This window comes from Pavona decussata, unplaced genomic scaffold (assembly GCF_977016875.1).
Source record: "Pavona decussata unplaced genomic scaffold, jaPavDecu1.1 SCAFFOLD_133, whole genome shotgun sequence".
In the NCBI taxonomy this organism is placed as follows: domain Eukaryota; kingdom Metazoa; phylum Cnidaria; class Anthozoa; order Scleractinia; family Agariciidae; genus Pavona; species Pavona decussata.
Genome location: NW_028145546.1, coordinates 1,647,366 through 1,664,708, shown reverse-complemented (window position 1 = coordinate 1,664,708; position 17,343 = coordinate 1,647,366). Strand labels below are relative to the sequence as shown.

Below are 17,343 nucleotides of genomic sequence, written 5' to 3'. Positions count from 1 at the left end.
ATAATAATTTCTGTTCTGACCAATATTTTATTGTAATGATAAAAGTGGAGTACCTCTGGAGGTTCTCCATTTTTCTGGGAACTTTCAGTTTGATCTGTGCATTCCAGTTGTGGTATTTCAACCGGGTTGAACAAAACATGTTTGGCTGAATGGAAAGTGCTCCAGGTGTTACCGAAACAGGGTTAAGTTTTGTTGCACTTCATTTCTTTGAAAGAGGCTACATCACTAGCATTGAATTTCTAGTCAGATAAATTGTGAAAGGAGTGACACAGAACTGGACTGCCTGATTCAGGTGGTCTGAGGTTGGTAGCTTTCATTAGAGAGTGGAGTGTAGCAAGTGAGTTAAGACCATGTAAGACTTTTGTCAATAAATCAAGACACAATTGCATTCTTTCTTCTTTAATTGGCTGTTTGAAATTTACACAGAATTCATTTGCCACTGCTCACAGACTCCCGATGACTTGAGGAAGCACGCTTTTTCTTCAGCATTTCATGACGCTTCTCCTTGGCTTCTTTTGCTCTCTTGGCCAGCAGCTTTGTGTAATCAGCATAATCCTGCTTAGCTTTCTGCGCTCTCATTTTCTTAAGAGCCAAGATCTTGCGCTTACGCTGGAGCACAAGGGGGGTGACCAAGCGCTGGATCTTGGGTGCCTTTGTCTTGGTCTTCTTGCCTTCCTTCTCTGGCAGGGTCCTCCTGATAACATACTGACGTACATCATCTTCCTTGGATAAGTTGAACATCTTCCTGATCTTACCAACTCTTTTAGGACCAAGACGGCGTGGCACAGTGCTGTCTGTCAAGCCGGGAATATCGTTGTCACCTTTCTTGATGATGACAAGATTAAGAACACTGAGCTGGGCGTCCACAATGCAGCCTCGTACAGACTTGCGTTTGCGCTCACCAGTTCTGCGCGGCCTGTAGCAGGAATGGCCTTTGGAGAGCAGAAGGCGGACACGGCCATTTGTCATGACTCCCTGCTTCATGGGGAAACCCTGTTTGTCATTTCCTCCAGAGATTCTCACTACATATCCCTGTGACAACAAGGCGAATGCAGTCAGTACAGTAACATCCCAATACATTGTGCAAGGGAGGGGATGGGGGAGGTGTGGTGAAACTTTCCACTGTTCACATTTTTTTAGGATTTTTTTACACAGTTTGCTTCATGTTATCATTTAAGCATGTGGTATGTTGTAATGTGCTAGTGTTTTAAATTATTACATAAATACTACAAAAATGTGAATAACGGAAAATTTCTTTATACATGGTTTGTCTCATGTTATCATTTAACCATGTGGTATGTAGTAATGTGCTGGTGTCTTAAATTATTATTACATGAATACTATACAAATGTGAATGATGGAAAATTTCATGACAGGAGGTGGATAATTACTTGGGCTTCCCAAAGGGAGACCAAGTTGAAAATTGCCCTTTGTTTTTTTTTTTTTGTTTTTTTTGTTTTCCTCATTCAGTCACAAATCGCCGTCTGGGCCTTAAAACGCATGCGCAGGTAATCTTGTCGCTGCATGGGTTTGCATGGGTCGGCCATTTTTTAGTCGACGATTTTCGCGTTTTCCGAAGGAAAACACAATTTTTCGAAATGGTACATCGAAAGAAGAACTACTTAGGAATTCTCAACAGTTTCGATGGCGGAAATCCGAGAAATAACGGCGAAAAAACTGTGCTTCGAGTACAAATTGTTGTTTTATCCAGGCGACGAGTTAGCAGAGCGCGGACATCTCAAATCCTTATTCAGGCCACGGACTTTCTACAAAATTTTTTAAGTACTTCTGGGAATTCAACGGCTGAAAAATTACAGGTTTGATCGTGAATTTGTACTGAAATACTATTCTAGTTGACCAATTCTTTATATTCTGAACAGTTTTAGTGAAAATTTGAAAAACGTGCCACGCACGGGTTGATAAATTCGCTTCGAAATGGACTGATAGTTCCTTTAAATCGCTTTCGCGTCTCTCGTCTCGCATTTAGAATTATAAGCGTTTCTTTCTTAGGCGTAAACAAAGACTTTTCTGAATAAATTTTTCCTTTAGGAAAGCATTCTGTCTGTTTTTCTCTCTATTTTAATTGCCAAAACGTGACAACTGCGTAATCTTGCGTAAACAAACGCATGCACTGGAGACGGATCAAATTTCGCCTATGTGACGCGAGGACAAATTTCACCGATTAATGGGTGAAAGATACTGACAAAAAGAAATTCCCACGAAACACCAATTTCAATCAGAATTCCCTTATTTCAAAAAACAAAAACTTTTGCGAGGGGGGGGGGGGGGATGAAGCCAACACAAGATATCCCTACCCACTTTGCTAAATCCTGTTGGCCAGATAGGACAGATAGATGCACACATAGGTTGAAAGCTCGGATTTTACTGTCAGAACCTTTATTAGATTCTAAAATTTATTACTTAATCGGTCAGCGTAAAACGCAGACTACAGACCGGGCGTAAAAAACGGACAGAAGGTACAATTTAGACCAGGAATATACATTGCTTACAATATACTTGCTTGTACTATGCTTGAGCTGTAAAACAATCGACAAATGACAACTGAGATTTTATCATGTCAACTTTCTGGCGTTTACAGCTGAATATGCCAGGAAAGAAGCCCAAGTTCACGCACATATGCGTCTTGTTTTTTAAGGTTTGGGTTTCTTTTGAGAATTTTAAATTAACTCTACTGACCTTCCATTCCTCACCAAGACATTCAGCACTGCATTCAGCAGAAATACGTTTGTCATAGAAATTACGGCTACAATTAAAACAAAAGCAAACTTACTCCATGAACAATCAACAGTATGATGCTAGGAGTAACTGAAAAACCAGATAACTAATTCTGCAGTGTAAATTTTAAGTGCTGGAAGGAAACCACTTATTTCCTTCTGAGCATTACGCTAGTAAGGAAATGTGCTCCACATGAGGTAAAGCAAAACACAAACTTGTGACATGATGGGAATTGTAAACAATGTACTTGGGTTGAATACATTGTAAGGGATATTTGAATTGAAGAAACAGACAGGAACACAATCAGAAAAGTAGGAAGGAGTAAAACAACTAAGCTATAAAGCAGCAAGCACTGTTGGAAGCAAGCCATAAGTGTGTCAAGTTATTCCCTGTTCTGAAGTTCATAAAGGGACTGTGCTGTAATTTACACATTGTTCAAATTGCATTATATGAAGAAATGAATCCCATCACCAGAAAGATCACATAAGCATTAGTACATTTACCAAGTTTGGTTTATTTTCATTGCGTAGTAACCAGGCTGTGACCTGTCAGAGGTGGTGCAAATTCCATACAAATGTCTCTAATTTTTCCAGTTTTTGAAAGCCATCTACATGATTGTAATCTAACAACAGAACCTCAAACTCGGTAAACTGACTAATTTTAATGTGATCTTTCTTATGATGAACTCCAATTTCTGATTAAATGAAAATTTTAAAACTTGTCCCCAGTCTCCATTTGAACTGTGGAATAGGCAAAACTATGTTTAAATCAAAATGGCTTCTATTTGAACCTTTCCCTCAAAACCTCAAGCTATGCAAAGTAAATATGTTTAGGGGGTATAAGATTTCAGCCAAACAAATTAAATATATTTAGACAGTGAAATGTTATGTATGTCAAGACTTACACTTTTTTTTCATCATCCACTTCAATGAGCTTCTGGCACCCAGTTGCTGGGTAAGAGATATTGAGCTAAAAGAACAAACATTTGTCACAAGAATGAGCTTAAAACACCAAGCCTGTAAAAATTATGTAGCAATCAGCAAAGGAACTTTCAGTATACAAATACTCTTATTACTCAAGGACATGTATGAGATAAAGGTTCACTCATATATGGTTAATAGCCCTCATTGTTCATATATATCACATAATTTGTCTCCCTAATAGGTGTTTGGTTTCCTAGTGGCAACTACTGACTCATTAGGAGTAATCTTATACCCAGATCGTCTCACTCTTAGGGAGAGAACGTCTGGTTAAATCTGTTTTATGACATTATAATGTGTCAGGAATGTGACATATTGCATGACTGCGTATGCTCCACATTTGCAGCAAAAAGACTTTGCTCATGAATTTTCGAGAACAATTTCACCTATTGTATTCAGAAAACAAAATAATCAACCACTAAGTTTTATTGACAGTGGTGCTTGTATTAAGTGCACAAGTTAGTTGTACACATCAGATTACCAAGCAAAAATTGTCATCAAACTTTGAGCAGAGACAAACACCAGAAAACAATGAATTAGTGACTTGTAGTTTAATGAAACACTAATATAAGTTCAAATCAATACAAGAAAACCCTGTTCATAGAAGAACAAGGTATGTTTTTCAGTAAACCTTGCGTCTACATGTACGCAAAGCAAAGATTTGAAAGTTAACGCAAAGATGGTGATGCGACTTGCATCAGGCCATTTTCATTGACCAGAATGGAGAATGGGACCGATTTTACCAGATGTTTTGTCTAGATTATCACCAAGATGAGTATACACACTGGAACTTCAATTAATACATGAAGGAGCTGGGTTGTTACTAGCCCCTTGGATGGGAGACTTCATGTCACTGTAGGGTTTCCGCCAGAACAGACCTTTTTGTGGTTAAATCCGCCAGTTTAAAAATAGGGAAAACAGGGCACAAAATACAGGGTTTGTACAGGATCACTTAAGAAAGCAGACCAAAGAGTGTACAGTGTAAATTAATGGATGTAACTGGCCTAGAAAGCATGTAATAACATTTTTAACTTTCCATGCATTTCCACACAAAATCATAGTACACAATTTGGGAAAATAGGAATTGTGTTTCCTTCAACATCCTGCAATGAGTTCAGAGATGATTCAACTGAGCAATCAGCAATGTTCACCCCTAGTCCTTTCTCAAGTAAATTTAATCACTTATGTAAACTGTTAAAACGACTTGTCTTAAAAAAATGAATTATCAAATGTTGCTAGTTCCTTTCAATAAAAACTTGAGTACTTTTAAATGCAAAAGAAACGACATGAACTGATTGTAGTCCACATGCAGCAACCTGAATATAAACCCACACAACTTGGAGAGTTTTCCTCAAAAGCTAAGCCTGCAAAGATGTTGCTCTGCTGCCAAGTGACATAAAACTATTACCAAATTTGGGTAATCGTTTCAAAGGGAGCTCGAGAAAATATAACTGACCTATCATTCCAATCAAAAATAATCCTAGACTTCGAACCACGAACGTAGGTTCCAAAAATTTCAATTCACCCATAACATTCAATCCGGTAAATCTTGGGTTAGGACAGTCCATCTATCCATAAATACATGACAGATAGACAGACCGATAATCACTGTTTTACTATATATAAATTGTTTTCTGAGCACATGTTGATTTTTTAATTTTTTTACCTTCATCGTTCGTCTTCTCTTCGATGAGAAGAACCGCACAAGAAGCGACGGAAAGAGAGCGAACGATGCGCTCCAAGGGCATTATGGGGACTCAGCTGAGTCCCAAATAAATACATGCGCAGTATGATACGATAGAAAAACAAATATGGCGGCCGGGTGAGAGAAAGTTAGTTATGATATTTTGTTTTTTATGTGTTGTTCTGACCGTCAAATATGTTGCACGAGCTACTTCTGGCTTTATCTGGAGATTCAGGAGGAATATTTGTCCACAAGAAATTTGCAGGCCTTCAGGTTTGTACGCTTACAACCAGTTGAATGTAAACAAGCTTGGCGCCAATATTTGAAACAGGTCAACACACCTCATACGACCTCACCAAATTATATTTCTCCAACAACTTATTATTTTCTTTCAATATAAAGTGATTTTAGAATATTGTTAGAGGTTAGATTTGAGCCATTGTGAGCTTAATAAGCCTTTTTCCGAGCTGCTTAATGAATCCCATTATGGAAGCGAGGCTAAGTGCAAATGTTTTATTATGAAAATTAGTTTTCATTCATATGCAAACAAAATTAATTTTCACATAAAAAGCCTTGCACTTAGCCTCACTTTCATAATAAGGTTCACAGCAACTTGGAGAAAATGATTGATTAAAATAAATGATTAGTTTGAACAGACATAAAGACATACGGCTATCAATGCAAGCTAACTGGTCGATTGGATGATTCTACTGTAAATTTTCCCAAATTTTTTGCTTTTGTTCATGGGATACAAGGTCCTCAACAAATTACAGTTTCCCTTATTCTTTGATTTTCAGGTTGCTGCTGACTTGCCATTTATCCATGAGAGTGAGGTTGATCTTCTAAACAGAATCTGCAGGCTTGGGACTTACTTTCAAAAGTTTCAGGCATTTTGTAAAAAGTATTCTGAGGTTTCCCCCTTTATTGGAGAAAATCCAAGAGATGGTATGTTAGTGTTATGTACGTTAACGTTCCAAATTTTTTGGTTTAAAATTTTCAAACCAGTTTGTGTCAGATTATGGTAATGAATACTACATTCACAGAAAGGGAGACAAAAATTAAACTGGTTTGAAAAGTTTTAGTTACCAAAAAAAGTTTTAAATGACAACATGTACATCTAAAACTATTTTTGTTAGATTCATGTTACATGTATACGTTTTTACTCCAAGTTGTTTAGGTGTTTGTTTCCTATCTGTGGCAAATTTTTTCTCAACTATAATAATATTATATATTTCTCACACAGGAACAGGCCCAGAGGAGTCATTTGGTTTGTACATACAAGCCTTCTGCACTGGTTTGGATCAGGTTCTTGATTCCTACAGGAACACCTTGATTGATTTAGAGAAGCAGGTGATTTTTAACCTTACCTGTCGACCAAGAAATAAGCTTTCACTCAACATAAACTGTGGTGTTTTTTTTAACTATACAGATTCTACAAGATCCAAAACTTCCACTGACATATATTGAACACAGCTTAGAACAGGTCTGTAACAGTAGTTGTTAACTCTGCAATCCTTAGTGATAATATTATGTTAAATGAGGTTAAAGGAAGTTTAACCAAGTGAACCAGACAGACACACCATTGGCATCTGCAGTCTACACATTTTGGTGGCCAGATGTTGAAAGTAGTTGTCATTCTTAGGATCAAGGATTCCAGTGCAGAAGCTCTTGTTATGTTATTGTCATGGTATTTCTTTGTATTCTTTTATTCGTTTTTTACTGCTACTACCCTCCCTCTTTCTTTACAATTTTTTGAAATATCTCTTGATACTGTCCAAGTCAGTAAAACAGGTAGCTAGGTACACAGCCCTGGCTCATGGCTGGGTTGCAGACATTTACCAGTATTGGATTAGTCTATCTGGGGGCTGGCTGGTCGCAGTTGGTTAACCACATTTCATTGAATGAAACATCCTCATAGTTCTCAAGACAGGATGCCATGTAGAACATCTGCACTGAACTTGAGTCTATAACAACTTTAAAACTAGTTTAGTTTAAGTTTCAGATGTTACTAAACCCCAATGATAAATAATAAATTATTATAATTGGTGTCCTTATTTATTTTTAGTATCAAGTTTTGTTCCCTGCCCTTTGGTCTGTTATTGAGCACATACAAACTAGTAAGGTACATAGTATAATTATAATAATATTAATAAAAATAATTTTGAGTTTGCCACTGAAAAAATAATTCTTGACCATTTTACTTATCTTATGTCTATGTTCAGTCAATACTGAGATCATTTCTCGCCAATTGGCTGGTTTCACAAGGGTTGTTTGACATATATGGCTCATTGGAGGTTTATGACGTCTGCGTCAGTTTAAGTGTAAGGAGGGTTGGATGAGGTTCAGAACAGTAATCAGTGTGTGGCTCAAATCTTAAATAGTTATTTTATTTTGACGTTTTGTTATGTTATGGTTACACTGTGGTGTGTCAGTATTTTTTCAGGAGTACTTTAGCCATAAATGTACATCCAATACAGAAATAATAATATAAATCCAAACTCGTCTGAACTTTTAGGCCATAATTTCTCAAAGCAAAATGTTCCTCTTGTTGTGTGTGTGTTGTTAATGGGCTGATTTATTATTTTTTTTGGCAGGGGGTGGGGGTGGGATGAGGGGGCTTGAAGTTGCATTAGACAGGACTGAAATACTGCATATTTGTACTCAAGTTTGATGTTTCCTTTATAATCAGGCACTGGGATGTCAAATCTTGGATGTTCTTCAGCAAAATTGCATCTGTGGAATTCCTGATGTGAAAGATGCATTGGAAAGGTAATATGTGTGACCTTGTATCATGAATTATTATTTTTTGCTTCTCTGTATTATTTATTAAAGAGGAAAGTAATAAGTAACATGTAGCAAAAAATTGGCCAGTTTCTCCTGAGCATGTAACTACAGAATTTACATGTAAACTAATCTGGGTTTCCAATCATCATTGTTGAACCTATGATCAGCCGTGTACTAGTGTTCTTTATCACTGAGTATGATAATCAACTTTTTGCGTTGCTTTTTGTTTGATTTGAATCAGAATCCTGTTTGTGTGCCATGGTGTAATGTATCAACAACTCAGTGCCTGGGTTCTGCATGGGATTCTCATTGACAAACACGGTGAATTCTTCATCAAAGAAGTCACTTCAGCTTATGAACAGACAGTTAACAAAACAGATAACAGTGCAGCATCAAGTAGCAGTGACCTTGGGATACCTGGAATTACAGGAAGGCAACTTGCTGAAATATTGGTAAGGGTTTCAGATTTTTTTAATTAAAAGTACAATTTGCTTTTCAATAAAACCACAGGAACTCTGAATTCCAAAACTATATGTTGAAGGGATCATTCAGTTTTAAAAGTCCATGTTGTGGTTGCTTGAACACTTGGTAAAATTGTGTTAAGATTCTTAAGTGTGATGTTGACTTTGAGTGAATTCTTTAATCTTCGCTGGTAGACATCTTTAAAGCATGGTTGCTGTTGGTAATACAAAATATTTTGACAACAATCATAGCACCCTAAATAAAAATTGAATTTAATAGATGAAAATACCAGAAGCCAAACTTTACAATGTGGCCTTTTGGAAATGTTGAAATAAACCAATAATATTGTTTTCTAAGGCACCCGCCCATTTTCTTGAGTTTGCAAATTTTCTTTGCCTGCAGGAAGGGGAGGTAAAGAAACAGACACCAGCTCAATGGCAGTTCAGAATTAATGCAGAGATGTTACCATCTTATATTCCCACTAGAGTGGCTGACAAGGTTAGTAACATTAGTGCTTCCATAAGTACATAATTATTGTGTCGTGGATATCCAGGGTAAGCCCTTCTCGCATCTCAAACCTAGCTTAGATCAATACTAAAGACAAAGACAAAGACAATTTACACAACCCGCATATAGCATTATTATTTAGCTAATCTTGGCGGGTATTAATTAGTAATAGACAAAGATTAAGAAGTACTACAATACTACAATATCAGCACTATAATTAATGTAAGACTGTGACATGCAGTTGTAAACGAAACACATAGCTATAAGGTACAATAATTAGTAATAAACAAAAATTAAGTATTAAAGCTAAAAGACTACAATATTGCTAAATTTATAAAAAGCCAAAGGAAAACATGCCAAAAGCATCAAAGAGAAATCAGTCTGCCTTCAGATGTGTCAAAATAAAATTATTTATAATAAATTATTTATTTGGTCATTTTATCTTGGATTGATGTTCTTTTAAACCAAAATCTTTTCTTAGTTTATGCTCTTATTTCATCTAGGATTGATTTTCAGACACTACTACAGCTATATCTTTTCTTTCTTTTTTTTTTTAGGTTTTGTTTATTGGTGAATCAGTTGGGATGTTTAAAGGATCAAAGCAAACAAAAAATTCTCTTCAAAGAAGTAAGTTCAAGACATCTAATCAAAATTGACAAAATACCTTTGAATATCCAGTGTTGACTGTTCTTTTTTTCCAATCCACTCCTGTGGCAATGTTAATCTTTCAAATTCAATGACAGGTTCTGTAATTCAAGAAAAGGAAGAAGAATTTACAAGGTCCTTATATGCACTGCAACAGCAGCCCAAGTTTAACTTGATGCTGTTTGAAAATGAAATTGACAAGATCAGGTTGTGTGTTGCTGAGGTACGCATTCCAACTACATTTTTTCTTTTCTATTTTCAAAAAGCTACAGGTATGGATATTCACTTTATATACTGATGCAAACAAAAACAACCAAACATCCCTACCCTATCCCAGACTATCCTGGGCTGGGTTGTTCGAAAGTCTATTAAGGCTAATCTACGATTAAAAGTTAATCGAGGTTTTTATCTCGCTCTTTAAAAGTGGTTTTAAAGGCTAATTTCAAGCTAAAGATAAAGAAAAGTCTAAGCCAAAACTGAGGGGCAAAAATCTTTTGGAAGAATCTTTACCGATTAGTAACAAGTCACACAGGTAGGGGTGAGTGGGTTCCCTCCCTCACGATATAAGCGACAAGAATGGATTTTGATTGGCCTGCTGTTGTTGAAGACAATCAGAACAATACATCCCGAGTAGGAGAGGGGAGAGTTTAATGAATAAATTAATTTACAGATTTGTGGCTACGACGAAGAAAAAAAAAAAGAAATCGACCCGTTTTTAGACACGGTATGCCCCCTCAGGGCATCCCGCGTAATTAAACTAAAATAAAAGTTCATGTTAATCCAGGATTAACTTAATCGGGCTTTGAAAAACTGGGCCCTCGTCGCTGTCATAGTCCAGCCAAAAAACAAATCTTGTACAATAACTAAAACACATTTGCTAAGTGTCAATTCTCGGGAAACCTAGTCTAGACTAAATTCTTTAAGCAATTGATCAATTTCCTTTAAAATGATACCCTATTCTAGACCAAACTCTCTGATTTCTATACCCTAGCCCAGACTAAACTGCTTAAAAACCACACCCTTCACAGCGGCACATACCCATATGGCTTATATATGGGAGTACCCCCCCCCCCCCTCCAGGCTAATACCTAACAATGGCTTTTTATAAAGTATGTTAGGATTAAGCACAGGTTGCATGGGCAATTTGATAGGATGCCCTGTCCATTCTAATGAATAACACTGCAAAATTGAGTCTGCAGTCAGGGCACAGTGCAGTGTCTTCCACTGAGCACAAAATCCAGACTCTTTCGACATTAGTGAAAGCATTATCATGTTTAAAGAACACAATCCTAATTTTGTGTTGGTTGCCCTCTGCCTTTCTTGCAAGGAAACGTTTTGGTGTCGGCGCTGTCAAAAAGCCACCCATATTGCTTTTTTCAGGGAGTCGCTTCCACTTGAAATTTAGGGGGCATGTTTCTGCTGGAAACTGTTAGATATTTGTGGCCTTGTTTTTGCGAAGAAAGAAAAACCTTCAAAAGTTTGATTACAAATAGTTATCTAATGATCAGATATCTCTTTCAGCATCTGTGGAAACTTGTTGTTGAAGATGTTAACCTGCTGAAGCATCTCAAGGTAACTGAAACACAATTTGGTTCATATAGTTGGTGGTAATTTGGTAGTAAGTGATCACCACTCAATGAATACTTGAAAACTCCTGTTAACCCTGTCATTTTGGGGCCTTTGTGGGAAATACATGCCTTCTCGGTCCTGAGAGACCAAAAACAGTCCAGTCCAGCAACTACTTCTCCTAGACCAACACATGTTATGTTGTTACTTTGTGTTGCATTGAATTGCATTTTGTTGCATTACGTATTGTAGAGCATTGACTTTAAGTGGTTGCTTATAAGAGATAATCAATGGCTGTTTCTGTGATTGGCATTCTCATTTGTTATTTATCTCAACGAAGCTTTTTTGTTAACTGTTTTGCAGATATTAAAAGAGTTCTTCTTACTGGGAAGAGGAGAACTATTCTCAGCATTTATAGAACATGCAAGAGGTTTACTAAAACTTCCTCCTTCAGACAACACCTCTCATGGTAGGGTCATGTGTTTCATATAGTTCTAATAATTTATAAATACATGAATAGACAGCTGCCCGTACAATATGTGTGTAACCCCTGTGTAACCTTCTAGTTTTTCTAGTTCTTCAGCGCATATTGACTGGACATGTGTAAAAACCACTTGATTAAGGAATAATAATAACTACAAGTTAAAAGCCATATCCTGTTTAGGTTCAAAGACCAAGAAAACAACACATTATACAGGAGTATTTGGATTCTTCAAAGTTATGACATTTATTGGTTCATCCCTTGCTCAAGGAAATGGAATAGATATCTCTTATCTAACAAATGCGTCCCTACAAACAAAAATGTTTTTAGAAAAGCCCTGCAGTGTTTGTTACATCATTTGTGGGGTATTCATGTTTCGATTGTTCAATAGATCACTCACATAAATATGGTAGTTATTTTATAAATCCATTAATGTTTCAGATGCCCATGCAGCGTTTCTGCAAGTCCTTAGCAAGGTATGTTGTACCAGACAAACGTTCTTTCAAATGGACCAGTCTTTGGTTTGATAAACCGTCCTCCGAAATGCACTTGTAACTTGGTTAACTTCATGCTGACCACATCTTCTGCTTTCTTTGTTCAGTTCTTGCCAGAAGATGACGAAGCTGCTTCAATGTTCACGGTTGTGATTGACAAAGAAATTGCTCAGCAGGAGAAAAAAAAGAAAACATCTGCAGCTGCAGGTAAGTTTCTCCACTCTGATAATTTTAGTAGTTTATTTCCTTATTTGAGTTAAATCTGCTGCAGTTACAAACTCCGCATATTTTAATTTCCATTAATCCTAACTTATGTTTTCACTTGTTTTCAGTTAACTTTTATGTCCTTATTTCTTTGAATAATCTTGTCTTGTTTTCTGTGTTTTTCACTCCCTTTGAAGCCCAAGTAATTTTTCATTCTATACAGACCCGACAGCTGGTGTGGTATCAGGATGGGATTGTGTTAAACTTCAGTATGATGTACAATGGCCGTTACACATTCTCTTCCAGCCTGCCGTTTTAGAGAAGTAAGTCATTTTTTTTTTCCAAATAAGTAACCTCCAGAATTTTTGGGTTTGTCGTACACAGCTTATTTGCTCCTTGAAGGTTGTAAGGAGTTTCACATTGTCTTCTGCGGACAACTGTTTAAAAAACTGCACTCACTAAAGGACAAAAACTATTCTTAGGTTGTTTTAATTCCCTGAAGAATTGAGCAGTTTTTGACTTTTTTAGAACCTGCGGGTTGTGCACTTCTGGGTTTAATCAGTCACTCATATAAAGTGGTTGCAAAAGAATTATCTTAACTTGTGATCATTCGAGTGAAGGCTATTTAATAGCAGTGTTGAAATGTTTATTATGTTGGCAGATGTACTCTGCAACCTTTGTATCAGCAGATGAAACCCTATAGTGCAGTGTAACCTGTCGGATGTAAGCTGTTGAGAAGTGTATTATGCGTGGTTCTAACTTTTGCGTCTTGGATGCAATCCTTAGGTGTGACCATTAAACTGAAAGCTACTGAGCATTTTTTCTTGTAGTCGGCTGTTTACAGTCAACCCTCGCCTTGCGGACACCCCGCTATTACGGACACCCTAGCCTGCGTAGCAGTTGCTTCCGTTTCCTTCAAGCCTAGCGGGGTAAGCGCGCGAGGGCATTGGGCAAAAAGGAAATTCCGCTATTACGGACTCTCGCTATTTTAAAAGGACACTAACTCGCGGTCCTGACGATGTCCACAATAAAGGGAGTTGGCTGTACAAGCTGGTTCTGTCCTATGAAATCCTACATTCAAGTGATAGTGCCGAGTAGTTACAGGTTACTTTTCCTGTTGGCTTATTTTGAAACGATTGAAAACTAAATTCATGAATATTGCCCAGTTTAGTATAGACCTGTTCGCATGCGAGAGTGATTTCAAGGGTTCATTTTTTTAATTATGTCTGTGATTCTGTAGGTACAATAGCTTGTTCAGATTTTTGTTGAAAGTGAAGCGGACTCAACTGGACCTGCAGCAGGTTTGGGCAGCATACATGGGCACTAAGCATCTGTCAACTGATCAGCTATCAAATATGACAAAAATATGGCTCTCCAGGATGCATATGGCCTTCCTAGTCGATAACTTGCAGTATTACCTCCAGGTAAAGTGATCTTCTCAGGGGTGCGAGTTTTAGCGCGTATTTTCTATGCCAAACCTACACTAACGTCTGGCGTGTACAACCACAGTTAAGGCCAGCGAAGGGAGATCAACCCCAGTAACCCTAACCTCAACATACTTTTATTTGTAACCCTAAAATTTTAACCATGAAAAGAGTATAGCATTTAACCTTCTATCTACAAGCTTGAAAAATTGACCTGGTGTAATTTTCATTCGAAAATTAAATTCTGCTCAGTGTATTTGCTAACAACATTTCATCAAATTTTCTACGGAACACGATGCATTATCTAGCTTTGTAAGCCGAAGTAGGGAACCCTCTGAACGAAGAAGTAAATGGCTCAGTCTGTTTGCCTGTTTTATATTTGACTGTAGGTGGATGTGTTAGAGGCACAGTATAGCCAGCTTGTGGAGAAGATAAACAACACAAGAGACTTTGAATCAATCCGCTTGGCGCATGATCACTTTGTTACTACACTTATGGCACAGTCTTTTCTCCTCATGAAACCGGTAAAAGGCCGTCAATAATTCTAAACTGCTGTCACACCGCAAACTAACGCTCGCATTTTTGCGTTTTTGCTTTTAAAAATGCCCACAAACCCGACAAACTTGAAGTCGGTTTAGCATTATTGGTGGGTTTGGTTCAGACTGCGAGGCGCTTGAAACATCAAATATGACGCATAAAATTTTGCGCAGGATGCCCAAGTTCTTATTTGTGAATAACATACCTGTTAAAATCAAGCGTTGTACTGGAGAAACGGCATTGATTAAGACGCAGCGATACAACTAGGCCTTGGATTCCACTGACCACCCTAGGTTAAGAAGTTCAGATGTCTTGGGTTCCACAGAGTTTCAGATGGGGGTCACTGGACCCTCATTTACATTATAAACCGTGTTGGGAGTAATCACTGTTGTTGTGGTAGGATAAAGTGTTGAGACATTCACCCGCACGATCAATTTAGTATTTGGCAACAATAGAGTTTGCGGTGTTAAAGCGAAATGCGATTGGCTTCAGTTTGCTTATCACTCTCTGCTTTACCGATTGAGCTGCGAGGGTAGACAGCTGGAAGATTTTGGTAGTTATAATAATATAATAATAAGGAATTTGTGTAGCGCTAAAATTATAAACAATATTCAGAAGCGCTTTATATAAGTTAAAGTTCTATACTAATTTAAAGGCATTGAACATTAAAACTGCGGCCCTATGCCCCACTGGGGGCTCAAAGGACTAAGGAGGGAACATTAAAACTAGCAGCTTTCCTGCTTATGGGATCATGTCGCTATCATGCTGGAGATCTCTTATGCATTTAACTTCCGTTATTGATATGAACTCGTCTTCATTGTAGCTAAATCTCACGCTGAGTCATTAGTGAAGAAGATGCCCTGTTAGCTCGTGTGATCCAAGGAATTTGTTTTTAGGCTTCCTACTTACAGTCTACTTAGACCGGCTAGCGTCCAAATTTTGTCTACCAGAGGTATGCATTTTAAGCCTTCATTTCACTTTTGATTGACAGGTGTCACACTGCCTAGACGAGATCCTGAACTTGTGCCAGTCCTTCAGCTCACTTCTTCTTCAGACAGGCAACACAGGACTGACACAGAGAGAACTGACGCAGATTGAAAACATTACCAAGGTACTCTCTCCAGAGCCTAGGGCGCATCGCTCCTTCAACCACGATAGACTACAAATTACGGCCAGTGCGCGAGACTGGTGCTTCCTCCCTCGGGCATCGAGTCTGCGCGGCGGCTGGGGAATTTTCTCGTGCTTGTGTGTTTTGTTTCTCGTTCGTCTGCCCTTGAGAGAATAAAGACAGCGAAAGGTTTCTGTGAAGTCCTTTGCTATGCTTAGGGTGGGTTTCAATTGAACGCTGTTTAATCAAAAACAAAGTAATCGCTCTAACAAAGCCCAGTAGAAAGTGACTTCCACGACGAACCAATCAGAACTGCGTAGAAAACGCGTTCGAGCTTGCGAGCAAGTCACAATCACAGTTACCGTTACCAACCTCAAATAGCCCCGCTAATTGTGGGTAACTAATGGCAAAGTGTACATATACTGTATACTAAAATTGTAGACTATCTTGATTGATTTTAGTTTTACTTCTAATTGGTTAAGAAAGCGGGTTTTTTTTTTTGAGCTAATGACATGACGTAGTGTAGAAAAGCCAAAGTAAACGCCAGTTGAAAACCATTCCAAAGGGAAAAAGCTAAGTGCTGTTCGAAGGTCCCACTAGTAGGCACTCCATACCGACACTTCGTAGTTGTTTGTTTTTACTCTGATTAAGTGTACATTTCGGGTATTTCACTAGTGATTCGTTCATACTGCTTTTGGGAACACCAACTGTAGCCCTTTTGATTCATTACTTTTATATCCTGTCCGTAATAGCCTCCAAACGGGAGTTATTAACTGTACCTTACCTTTCCAAATCTGCAGACCTACGAAAGACAGACGATCCTTTTGTTTCAAATCTTGTCAAGCGTCCGGAGTCATCAGGCGAGCCCACACTTAGCTCAACTGTTGCTCAGAATCGACTTCAATAAACACTTCTCTTCGTCCACATCATCGTCATTGTCATCCTCATCCGAGGAACGATCCTAATGTTCCAGAATGGTGATGTTATCCAGAAATGAAGCGACGCTAGCGACATGGAAATGTCTACTTTACGCCGATTCTTATCGGCGATTAGTCTCTAAATCGTTCAGTGTTTCGCGGTCGAGCTATCTAGGACCTGAAATTTTATAGCAAAGTTTTGAAGTTGAAACAGTAAAAGGGAAAGATACTGGCAAGTGTTCACGTTCTCCCTCAAGCCTTGATTTGGGTCTCATCGCGTTGCAGTTGTTGTGTAAAGAACGGCATGGATTTCTACCAAGATGAATAACGCACGCGCAGAACAATTTGTATCGAGTCGTCGTGCTTATAATTAACTAAACCCTTATGTTTTTGCAACATCTTGTTGCCATTGCCGTTTCACCAAGTTCCTATTGTCCAATCCCCACCAAGGTATACCAATGTACTAGTCTGCGAACGCAGACGTATTTCCGGCTGTCGAGATCCTCTTCTTTTCTTTCGGCGGAGAGAATCTCGACAGCCGGAAATACGTCTGCGTTCGCGGGCTATAACCAATGTACCGGCGAACCGTTATGAAAACAAGAAGCTGGCGGTAACACTGTTACAGACTCGAGCATCACATCCAAAGGAGAGTAGGAAAACTCTTGATCACATCATGCAAGAGAGGAGTAGTAATATTCTTATTTACTTCGTGATAAACTAATATCCTAACAAGGAAAGGGACGAGATGGGGTAGGTTATTTTTCTAAGAAGTCGCTCCATGCCAGTAAATCAGAGTCGGTCTTGTGGGCGGGAC

At 38.2% G+C, this 17,343-nt stretch overlaps 2 protein-coding genes across 2 annotated transcripts; one reads left to right on the top strand and one right to left on the bottom strand.

Annotated features, from left to right (window-relative positions):
* Nucleotides 1-383: 383 nt before the first annotated feature.
* On the bottom strand, nt 384-5,479 carry LOC146468135 (small ribosomal subunit protein eS6-like). Its single transcript, XM_085124966.1, has 4 exons — nt 5,383-5,479; nt 3,641-3,705; nt 2,698-2,764; nt 384-1,032 (listed from the first exon to the last, which is right to left on the bottom strand). The coding sequence occupies exons 1-4, from the start codon at nt 5,386-5,388 to the stop codon at nt 430-432; spliced, it is 741 nt and encodes a 246-aa protein (XP_084981092.1). The 5' UTR covers nt 5,389-5,479; the 3' UTR covers nt 384-429.
* A 35-nt stretch (nt 5,480-5,514) lies between these two features.
* Nucleotides 5,515-16,923, top strand: LOC146468134 (gamma-tubulin complex component 4-like). The gene is made up of 19 exons (XM_085124961.1): nt 5,515-5,673; nt 6,198-6,345; nt 6,644-6,750; nt 6,830-6,883; nt 7,466-7,522; nt 8,090-8,169; nt 8,426-8,636; nt 9,049-9,144; nt 9,711-9,780; nt 9,897-10,021; nt 11,320-11,370; nt 11,728-11,833; nt 12,287-12,321; nt 12,447-12,546; nt 12,767-12,866; nt 13,784-13,967; nt 14,357-14,491; nt 15,496-15,615; nt 16,413-16,923. Exons 1-19 carry the CDS (start codon nt 5,596-5,598, stop codon nt 16,575-16,577), a joined length of 2,022 nt encoding a protein of 673 aa, XP_084981087.1. The 5' UTR covers nt 5,515-5,595; the 3' UTR covers nt 16,578-16,923.
* The last annotated feature ends 420 nt before the right edge of the window (nt 16,924-17,343 follow it).

Coding starts and splice junctions, on each gene's coding strand:
- LOC146468134 (XM_085124961.1), top strand. CDS start 5,596: ATGTTGCACGAGCTACTTCTGGCTTTATCTGGAGATTCAGGAGGAATA. Junction 6,751..6,829: donor TGATTGATTTAGAGAAGCAG/GTGATTTTTAAC, acceptor TTAACTATACAG/ATTCTACAAGATCCAAAACT. Junction 12,547..12,766: donor GAAAACATCTGCAGCTGCAG/GTAAGTTTCTCC, acceptor CATTCTATACAG/ACCCGACAGCTGGTGTGGTA.
- LOC146468135 (XM_085124966.1), bottom strand. Junction 2,765..3,640: donor GTGGATGATGAAAAAAAAGT/GTAAGTCTTGAC, acceptor TTTTAATTGTAG/CCGTAATTTCTATGACAAAC. Junction 1,033..2,697: donor GTCTTGGTGAGGAATGGAAG/GTCAGTAGAGTT, acceptor TTGTTGTCACAG/GGATATGTAGTGAGAATCTC.